Source organism: Corythoichthys intestinalis, chromosome 2, assembly GCF_030265065.1.
Source record: "Corythoichthys intestinalis isolate RoL2023-P3 chromosome 2, ASM3026506v1, whole genome shotgun sequence".
In the NCBI taxonomy this organism is placed as follows: domain Eukaryota; kingdom Metazoa; phylum Chordata; class Actinopteri; order Syngnathiformes; family Syngnathidae; genus Corythoichthys; species Corythoichthys intestinalis.
This window is the reverse complement of record NC_080396.1, coordinates 48,276,097-48,286,532: the sequence shown is the minus strand read 5'-3', so window position 1 is coordinate 48,286,532 and position 10,436 is coordinate 48,276,097. Positions and strand designations below refer to the sequence as shown.

General features: G+C 37.3%; 1 protein-coding gene across 1 annotated transcript; it reads left to right on the top strand.

The window, feature by feature from the left end:
- Window positions 1-3,813: 3,813 nt before the first annotated feature.
- On the top strand, window positions 3,814-10,337 carry sypl2b (synaptophysin-like 2b). The gene is made up of 6 exons (XM_057855951.1): window positions 3,814-3,974; window positions 4,100-4,177; window positions 5,909-6,027; window positions 6,526-6,730; window positions 7,473-7,664; window positions 9,122-10,337. Exons 1-6 carry the CDS (start codon window positions 3,957-3,959, stop codon window positions 9,245-9,247), a joined length of 738 nt encoding a protein of 245 aa, XP_057711934.1. The 5' UTR covers window positions 3,814-3,956; the 3' UTR covers window positions 9,248-10,337.
- The last annotated feature ends 99 nt before the right edge of the window (window positions 10,338-10,436 follow it).

Sequence of the window (10,436 nt, the reverse complement as noted above, 5' to 3'; positions counted from 1 at the left end):
CATATAACAATGTTGTTTATGATGTTAACTGCTCATAACTACAGAATGAAAAAGAGTAGAGACGTACCGGTAGTTTTTTTATGATGAAAGATGGAAATCTAATATTTATTTTTTTAAACTTTGTGTTCATGTAGCAATAGAACACAATATTCTGTGGCGCTTGAAAGAAGGGGATGTCTTGTGTCGTGATGTTTGATAATGAGTTAAAAAGGATTTTTCATTCAGAATGTCAATCAATACTATTTGAATGGAGAGTGTTAACATTTACAGGTAGACCACTCTACTTTTATAGTCCTTAAATAACTCATTTTCAATGGATGGAACTATTATGTTGTGAAATTCTTTAGATTTTAGAGGGTATTATTTTTCTGTAAGAAACTCATGATAACTAATAAGCTGGCCATTAGGGTAGAATAAACATCCTATAAATGACTGTAGATTCACAAACTTCTGGGGAAAAGGCTGGGTAACAATCTCTGGACACACATTAGGCTTTGATTTTTTGGGGGAAAGTCAAACGTTTGGAGATACAGTGGTTGATTTTTCATAACTCTGGAACACTAACATCGGGTATTTTCACCCATGCAATTCGTGTCATGTGATTTTCATTGCGCCACTGCTGTCTTTGTTGCATGGGTCGTTGTGTTGCTTCCCCATGTTACCTTTTTAAATTTTATGTGATATTTAATATTGGGAAATTATATTAGGAAATTAAAGAGCAATACTACAATTTGACCTACTGTGTTGTACCTTTATGTACTGATAAAAAGTTATGTATTTTATCCAGGATATTATATCCGGTAAAATTTCCCAACATTAGTGATGCTGTTACTAATCTAGAATTAGTGTTCAAGGGTTGATACTTTTAGAAGAAATAGAATTTCACATTTCAGTTTATTGATCTTTAAGCCTGAAGCATTTGAAAAAATATGATAATTATAAGTATTGGTGCAATTACATATTCAATTTTTTGTTTGTCTCGTAGGAATAATATTGTGTCCTTAGTTAGTTGAATCCAAATCAGATAATTTCTTTGCTAAAAATACAGGTTCAATAATACAAATCTTTATTATCTGTATTAATTAAGATGTCTAACAAAAGTCATTCCACAACAATCAAAATAAAAATGGGGATATTGGAAAACCCTGGATGACATCTCTCAGTCTTGGGAATCTTTAGGTCGTGGTTGGATATATGAAGAATGACTCAAATGTGAAAACCCCTTTGAAACAAACTCTTCAAATCTTATGTTATGCCGCAGTGACAATTATAATGAAATAACAACGATGAAACGTGTTATTGTCTCCTTTATGCAAGTCGACAAGGAAAAGGAAAGAAGAAAATAAAAAACCACCATGTTAGGAAGGAGGATATTGGCCCATTTTGACTCCATCCAAAAATACTTATTGTAGGCCCAATACTAGATCCTTAGTCACATTGACCCATATACACTATTACCTATGTTGCAGGTTATCAATCTTTATGATTCAAGTGACCTGGTTTGTCATTACTGGATTCAAATTCTGATTTGAAGAAATTTATTAATTTTCTACCTTGTAATGATTGTGTATTTTGTTGAATGTGTGCATGTGACGATGGACCAGAGGGTCAGTCTAAAAACCCATGACTGTTGGTCATGTGCGTCCCAAGGCAACAAACTCTTCATATCTTCTACTTCATGTGGCAGAAGAGTTATTAACAAAATGAATACTTCATTAATGTAATACTGTTAACTCTTTTTTAAGTGTCTAGTACCACAGAGTAAGTCAGTCATGACTGGGGCTTGAAGTGGGTAGGAAGGATAAATGCAAGTATTTGTCAAGGAAGATAGGAACAGGTCATGTGCTCTCTTGGCAAGTTATTTGATTATGCTCATGTTTACTTGCAGGGTGGTAAAACCGGTCTGACGTGTTCCCATCATGCACGACAGCAACAACAAAAAATCTGCTTAAATTAAAAGGTGGCGGAACTAGTTTGTTTGAATATTAAGACTTTCACAAACCTCGGCCTTTGGATGCCTAAACTATCCAGGTATTAGTTTGCATTATTATTATTATGATCAAATGCATTAGTGCTGCAGGAATAGAATATTAGATAATCAAGAACATACCCAGGGTTAATAACAGTTGCCTCTCTCATTTCATGTACCACCTGTGACTGAGATCTGGTGTCAGATGTGTGGTATAATGTGAGATATTTCTCATGGGAAAATGAATGCCTTGCCTGAAATAAGGTTAAGGAACACAATGGTACAAAGTAAAACTAGGAGATATGGTAGGGTGACCATATTTTGATTTCCAATAAAGAGGACACTCGGCCCGGCCTCGAGATGCTTGAATTTTACTCGAAGTTCACTCAAAGATGCCTATATCACTTTGATATGTTTAAAGTGTGCCTCCTCCGTCTGGATAGAAAAATTCAGTTTTATTAAAAAAAAAAAAAAAAAAAAAAAAAATCATAGCCATACAATATATAGCCAAAGACACAAATTCAAATACTCAGAGGTTACTCAATATGCTTTATTATTCCAAAAATATAGACAATAAAAATGCAAAATAAATAAATAAATAATGTAAATAAATTAATACAAACTGGAATTAAATAATGATTAAAAAAATATTAATATAATACAGACCAATGGAAATGAAGTTAAGTCAATGCACACACACACACACACACAGTAGGCGATGTGCCAACAAAACATTTTTATAAAGTACTATCACAACAAATTGTTATTCCCACTCAATTCATTCAATTCCCATTCAATGTTCTAGATTGCACACAAAAAATTACCGATATAAACTGACAAACAATTCAACCAGCATGTTTCCAAATGCAACAGTTTAGAACTACATTTACGGTAGTGCCAAGCACGGCTTAGCTCACTGACATCTACCTTATTAGCGAGCAACGGTAGCCGAGGCAAAATCAAACATCACAATTAAAGGTTACGATCATCGGCAGCGCAACGATGCGGCACCAAACGGCATTTTACAGATCACACCAGTACAAAGCTCAGACAGAAGTCAACAGTTGCCGAAAAGTAAGTTATGCAACTGTACACACCGATAGGATGTGAGCTCTTGTCGTGACGATGTCGTTACGATGGTTTGTTTGTGAATGAGAATTGACAGTGTTTGTGAATGAGAATTGACAGTTAACGCCATAATAAAGCCAGTCTGTGACTGGGCACACATGTGCAAATTTTGTATCCAAAGTAAAATAATGGTATTTTCATCATAATTACTCTTTTGGGTACATGAGGATTTATTTATATACGTATTGATCGTAATTAAAGTCTTAACAACTGGGCAAGCTCTCTGGGAATATGTGACAGACAGCACAGTACCATAGTATTCTTCATAAAGCGTCAGTCATTGTCAACACACGGTAATTGGTCCCGTGAAAAATATGAAAACCGGGTTTTTTCATGAATTTATAAACCCCGCCGGACGTCCCGAACAGGATGTGAAAAGTGGACATGTCCGGGCAAAAGAGGACGTTTGGTCACCCTAAGATATAGCCTCAAATTTAAATTTTAAATGTTTCCCATTTCTTTTTTATACAAGCTTTGTTCTTTTCCCTCTTCTGGGACTTGCTATGATGCACATCCTCTTTCAGTTCATATCGTCTAATTTGACGGTATCTCACTCATACCACTTCAGCAGACGGCCGTGAGAATTATTTTTGTTCGGCCAAATGTGGTGAAATCTGCTTCACTGTTCCACATCCATTATGGTGTCGACCTCGACGTCCATGCTGCACCATACCTTTCAAAGATGGCGCGTTGACACATTTACTTCTGTATACGTCACTAGTCACATGTCTGCCGCTCTGCCTCTTTCTGAAGTTGAGGAAAAACTTTTGACACGCTCGCAGGAGGTGAATCGAAACCATCGTTCAACATTTAGGACGAAAAAAAAAGCGTCACTGCAGTCATTTCCTGAAAAGAAACCATGGAATCCGTTGCCCAGGTAACAACAGCACACATCAAACACTTTTGCGCCCACAAACTCGCCTTCAAAAAAATGAATTTGTAGCTGTCACTGTGCTATTCGCCTCCACACCAAAACACGCCTCTCTTGTCTACCCGCTCCAGAAAGTGCTAACTTCAGGTTTTGCTCTCGACTTGGGACCCCTCAAAGAGCCTTTGGCGTTCATCCGGTTGCTCGAATGGGTAAGTTTTGGTCGTCGCCTTATGAGCTGTCTCGTGATTCTTTCTCCCTCGCGAGGAACAGAATGAGCTTGCAAATGGATTCTGCTGCTTGTCTTATGACCTAAAAAAGACATCTCATCCTTGAAAAAAAATTATCAAAATCCTGGAATATTGTTATGTCTTGTGTACTTACTTTATGATACGTACCAATATCTGTTAGCATGCTATGCTAAAAGGAGAAGGATACACTGTCGATACGTATGGATGTATCGAGTGGGCGTGGTTATTGCACACATTCTGGCTGGCAAAAGTCATGCAATATTTTTTTAGGGCTTTCAACTAACCGTTATTTTGATAATTATTAATCGTTAGAATATTATTTCGATTTCTGGATGAATATGATTTTTAAAAAAAAATCTATCCCCACGTCCAGTGATTTCATAATAGCCGGCCAGCAAAGGTTTGTTGCCTGGAAATTCCAGTTCTACAAAAGGTAATAAATAAATAAATAAATAAATGTTGCCTCGTCCACTGATTATACGGGATGGTCATTTTACTCACCAGACTGAGCAGCAATAATATCACCATTTTGTACACTGAGAAATAATGTAGGGTTCAGGTCTGTCACTCTACTGATAAAGGGAAAATGTCCTCATCACCATTATATGGTGCCCTGTTGCCTTTCACCAATTTTGCTATTTATACGGCATCAACTTACTGTACTGAAAGGGTTACTGACCAGCATGTAAATTATGTTACGGAGTGCTGTTTGTTTTCTCAGTGGAAGTGTATTAAGGCCGTGGACAAACCAGAAGGAGCGGCACAATGAATTTAATTGTACAGTACCTTTAAAGTGCCTATGACAGCAAAAAGCATGTTTTTTTTCACATTTTCCGCGGTATTTTATGCTCCTGAATGAAATGGACCGTTTGGATGTGTGTGGAAGCGATCGCTATATTCATTTAGTTTTTTGAATCCCGCGCCATGAAAATGAGTGACTTCCGGCTCCAGTCTCGAGTTGAGAAAGAGGGCGCTGTGACGTGTAAGGTAGAAGGAGTCCTCTCACTATCCAGCCGTATTGTTGTATGAGAAGGACTAAGGATTCAGCTGATTTTGCGGATTAATTCGTTTATTTTTCTCATTACGCCAGCCAAACGGTTGCAGAAAATTTTTGCTGCACCAGGGAGAGGTGTGAGCCTTTTTGGGGTTTCAAAAGGTTCCCATTCACTGGTAGATATTGGCCAAAACAAGCCCTACTACTGTGGGACCATTGGACTTACGAGGAAGTGGGTAAACATTGTGTTTTGTATTATGTCAAATACTGGGATCACTTTAATATGTAGGTGGCTCAGAACAAGAAGTCCACAACCATCCTCATTCATTCATTCATTATTATTTAGATTTTCATATTATAATATGTGTTCACATAATTTAAAGATCTGGAATAATGCAATATGAATGCAAAGACTTAAATGATTTCATTTTGCATGCTAGGTCATCAAGTCAGTGTCAGTCTGTCAAGTGGGTTGCCTGCAGGGAATTTTGATGTCCAGCAGGTGTCAGTATTCAATAACACAGTATCAACACAGTGTGTCATTGTGTCGACACCTGCTTCATGAGGCCTCACAGACCCATCACTTGATTTAAGATACAAATGTTGAGATGTGAGCGGTGTCAGTGAATGAAATAATGTAATATCTCATGGCATCACTGCACAACTGTTTATGATTGTGTGTGTGGTTGTGATCGCAGGTGTTCTCAATTTTTGCCTTTGCCACAACTGGAGGCTACAGCGGTACAAGCAGTGTCAATGTCCAGTGTCCTGGCAGCCAAATTAAAGAAATCCACGCAAACTTCAACTACCCATTTAGGTGACTACGTCCATCGAATCCGGCTATCCATCCATCTTTTTTCCACTTAAGTCGGGATTTAGGCTATCTTCTGATACAATAATCAAGAACTAAATAGTAATATAGTGAATTATAATAATTCTTATTTTGCTTAAGGTTAAGTAGCTTTCCAATTTCGTTGTTTGCTTGGCTTGCAATGACAATAAAGGAATTGAACTGAATTGGGTTTCCTCCCACATCCCAAAAACATGCATGGTAGGCTAATTGAACACTCTAAATTGTCCGTAGGTATGAGTGTGTGCATAATGCTTGTATGTCTCCTTGTGCCCTGCGATTGGCTGGCAACCAGTTCAGGGTGTACCCTGCCTACTGCCCGTAGTTAGTTGGGATAGGCTCGAGGACCTCCGCGACCCTCGTGAGGAAAAGCGGCATGGAAAATGAATGAATGAATGAATTGAATTGATAAACTGTGTACAATACATAAAGTGTGTCACCAGTCTCTTTTTCGTGTTTACACAGGTTGATGGCACATCCTTACGAAGTCCCCACCTGTGTTGTCAATCAAACCAAGCCAGTGGTTTTATACCTGACTGGAGATTATGCGTCATCAGCACAGTTTTACGTCTGCATTGGAGTGTTAGCGTTTCTTTATAGCACCGCTTCCCTCGTAATCTATTTAGGCTTCCAGCATCTCTACAGAGAATCCAGTCGTGGTCCAATTGTGGTACGTTTGTCTGCATTCACCACATTTATCAGTTGTGTGAAATTCTTCATAACACTCAGCCATGATCTAATCTGTTAAGAGGTCATTTTATGTAAAAGTGACTTGAAAATGTTTTAAAAGTTGTCCATCTGGAGTGCCTGCTCACTCATCAATGGTCAAATTAAATAACCGAGTAAATCTTCAGTTTTCACAGCTAATCACTTTTTCTACATTTTTTATTAAACCTTTTTTTCAAAAAAGATTACATTAATGTTTCATTTCTTATAAACACAACAATAATGATGTAAAAAATGTTTTTTTTTTTCTTTAATATTAAAGATAAACATGGGTATCTAATACATGTATGACAGCTAGACATAAAAATGCAGGCTTAAATAGCCAGTGTGAAAGAGGCTTCACAGTGCAGCGTAAATGAAATGTTGGCCTGACTTGGCTAATGACAACACCGTGCTGATCATCAGGTCTGTGGAAAAAAAAACCTCACTAAATGCCTGACTTTACATATGTAGAGAGTATTGACGGAACAGAAATTGAGAGACCGTAGAGAATGATCTTTTCTTCTCAGTTTTCCATTGATTGATTGTTGTTACTTGATTTTTCAATTAGATCACAGTTTATCAGTAAATTGTTCCAATCTGCAGTGCCACAGTTACTTGTTACTTGGAAAATGTCCATGAAATCTTTGTAGCATATTCAATGTAAACCGAGAATGATAACTAAATGATTACATTGTTTGTCAAAGGACTTGCTGGTGACGGTGGCGTTTGCATTTATGTGGCTGGCTTCCTCTTCCGCGTGGGCCAAAGGCTTGTCGGATGTGAAGTGGGCTACCAGTCCTACCACCATTCTGACTTTTCTTGATGTGTGCAAGGACAACAACATCAATTGCACAGCTGGGGCAATGCCTCACATGGGCCGACTTAATGCCTCAGTGGTAAGTTGTCAACCTTTTATGTATAGTGATATATAACTATGTTAAATCCGGGGAGTCCATCTAAGGCCATCCATTTTTTTAAGGCACCACAGCATAGACTTAACACAAACATTTGATACGACCTGTGTCATTTGCCTCCATTATACTACAGCGCTTGCTTTTTACTTTGAGTGGCAATGCAGGAGAAGGAAGTGCTGTTCTCATCTCGCACTTGTTTTCAACTAATCACACGTTGTTCAGGAGGTCAACTTGAAGAAATGAAAGATGCTCATGTGGCTCTTGCCTGCCTATATATTTTTGTATGCAGCATTTGAAAGAAAAAGAGTGAACACCCCTGATTCAACAGAAGACATTTATTTTCCAATTATTTGAGGATTGAATAAATGAGTGAATTTGTTTTGAATGTTAATTCTTTTAATTTATTACTCTCTGGCAGTACGGCCCGGCGTTGCAGGTCATACTACCTGTGGTGGGTTGTTGGGGCCAAGGTTTGTTAAATCGACACACGTAAAAAACCTCGAAATCAGGGCTTCCTCATGATTTTTTAAAATGTATTTGTAAGATGCGCATGTTGAAAAGCACCTCATACCCACTGTGAAGTATGGGGGTGGGTCAGTGATGCTGTGGGGCTGTTTCGCTTCCAAAGGCCCTGGGAACCTTGTTAGGGTGCATGGCATCATGAATGCTTTGAAATACCAGGACATTTTAAATCAAAATCTGTTGCCCTCTGCCCGAAAGCTGAAGATGGGTCATCACTGGGTCTTTTACCAAGACAATGAACCTAAACATATGGTCAAATCTACACAGAAATGGTTAACCAGACACAAAATCAAGCTCCTTCCATGGCCATCTCAGTCCCCAGGCCTTGTTTTGTTGGCAAAAGGGGGTTGTACAATGTATTAACACCAGGGGTGCTAATAATTGTGACACACATTATCTGATGTCAAATAAATATTTCTTTATGTGGGATTTTTTCCCTACTGAATAAATGCAGTTGTATTGAATGTTGGATTTTTCTCTTTTTTTCCATTAAAGTCCCATATTATTTGAATTTTAAAAATATATATATATTAGAAGCTAAAAAACACATCTTAACCAGGGGTGCCAATAATTATGGAGGGCACTGTAAGTATAGGCATAGATTATGAACTATGCTATACGTTTCTCACAAGGTTTTTTTTTAACCTGTATTACTACAAACCAGCCAACTTGACTTCATATATTATTGTTTCTTTTCTGAGGAGTGTAGTTTACACTATCAAAAAGGGAGTGTTATTTTTGAAAACTTAAAATAAATTCAAATAAGTGTCTAATACACAGGTACTACGTAAACATGTCACTGAGCTCCTAACGATATTATGATATATGTAATTTTATATAGATATGAGAAGCATTTTTGCTGTCAGATATTATGTTTACTTGGATTACATACTGCCCCTTTTTTTCTATGTGTGCAGATTTTTGGTTTCCTTAATGTCATTTTGTGGGGTGGCAACTGCTGGTTCATTTACAAGGAAACTCCTTTCCACAAGTCGGCCCAGCCACCTGCTGCAGATGTGGAGGGTGGTGCTCGACCCTCGTAACTCTTCCAGCTTCTTTATTCTATAGTCATTTTAGCCCTGTGTGTCCTTGTCACGGAGCTCAAATTAATTGAAGAAAAGCGGATGATTACAAGGTATATGGTTATGGGCTAAATAGTTGCACTGCGGTTTTATCAGTTAGTGCCTTATTACTTACCGTTAAGTGCCTATATCAATTTATTTAGTTTATTTCTGACTCATCGATATGATGACCAAACTTTGACTGTGTATTATCCTCAAATTACCTGGTGTATGCCAAGGAAATATTCAGAATTTTTTGTTGTCCGTTTTTATAAATACTTGTTTCCGATTGGATCTCCGATTGGGGCTCAATTTTTTGCATAGGTACATGAAGCATTTTTTTTTTTTTTTTTGCATCTTGTTACATTAGTCACGCTATTATTTTTTTTGTATTGAAATAAGCTTTCCAGGCATTACTGGGCAAGTTTGAATATATAGTGTGAATGCAGCCTTTGAGTGGCTGCTCTGTTGTCTTTGAATTTTTCTTCTCAAATGTAAATGATTAGTTTGTACCTGTATCTAAAATGAAATGTTAATAACTCAACAGCTAAAATAAGCTTGGACCTTGTTTCATATTGTGTGTGAAGGTGTGGACTAACAATAATAATACTGTAGTTATAGTGTTGGGCACCTATTGTTCTATGGAATTGCCAAAAACAATTATTTAGCAATTGTACTTTTTGGTTCAATCCTAAAGTGAAGAATTTTGTGTCATTTGGTTGCCAAAATTAGATTATTTAAGAGTGTGCATTTTAGCTCACTTACCTGTTGTTGATTTTTTTTCTTAAGATTTGGATTTTAAGTGGGATTTTTTTGGGGGTAACGCATTTGTTTGCACTTGTTTACACGTTTAACTGTTGCGGCTGTTTGGTATTCTGATCATTTTGAATATTGTTAGTTTCAACATCATTGAAGTGTCCAATAGTATTTCAATTTTTAAAGCAATTCATCATTTGACCAATAAAGGCAGTTCAGTTGCAAAATACAGTGTGAGTGCAATGCATTTTTCATTATCTGGCTTTGTACCACAATGTTGTTTGTTGTAAACATTTGCTTATTCAATAAAGCTGAAAGGGGGATACATTGTTACCAAGTGTTGAATATAATGCAAAGTGCATGCCTGACAATTCTGACAAATGGCGATGACAGACCAGATTTGAGGATTACATTT

Coding starts and splice junctions, on each gene's coding strand:
- sypl2b (XM_057855951.1), top strand. Junction 6,028..6,525: donor AACTTCAACTACCCATTTAG/GTGACTACGTCC, acceptor GTGTTTACACAG/GTTGATGGCACATCCTTACG. Junction 7,665..9,121: donor GCCGACTTAATGCCTCAGTG/GTAAGTTGTCAA, acceptor CTATGTGTGCAG/ATTTTTGGTTTCCTTAATGT.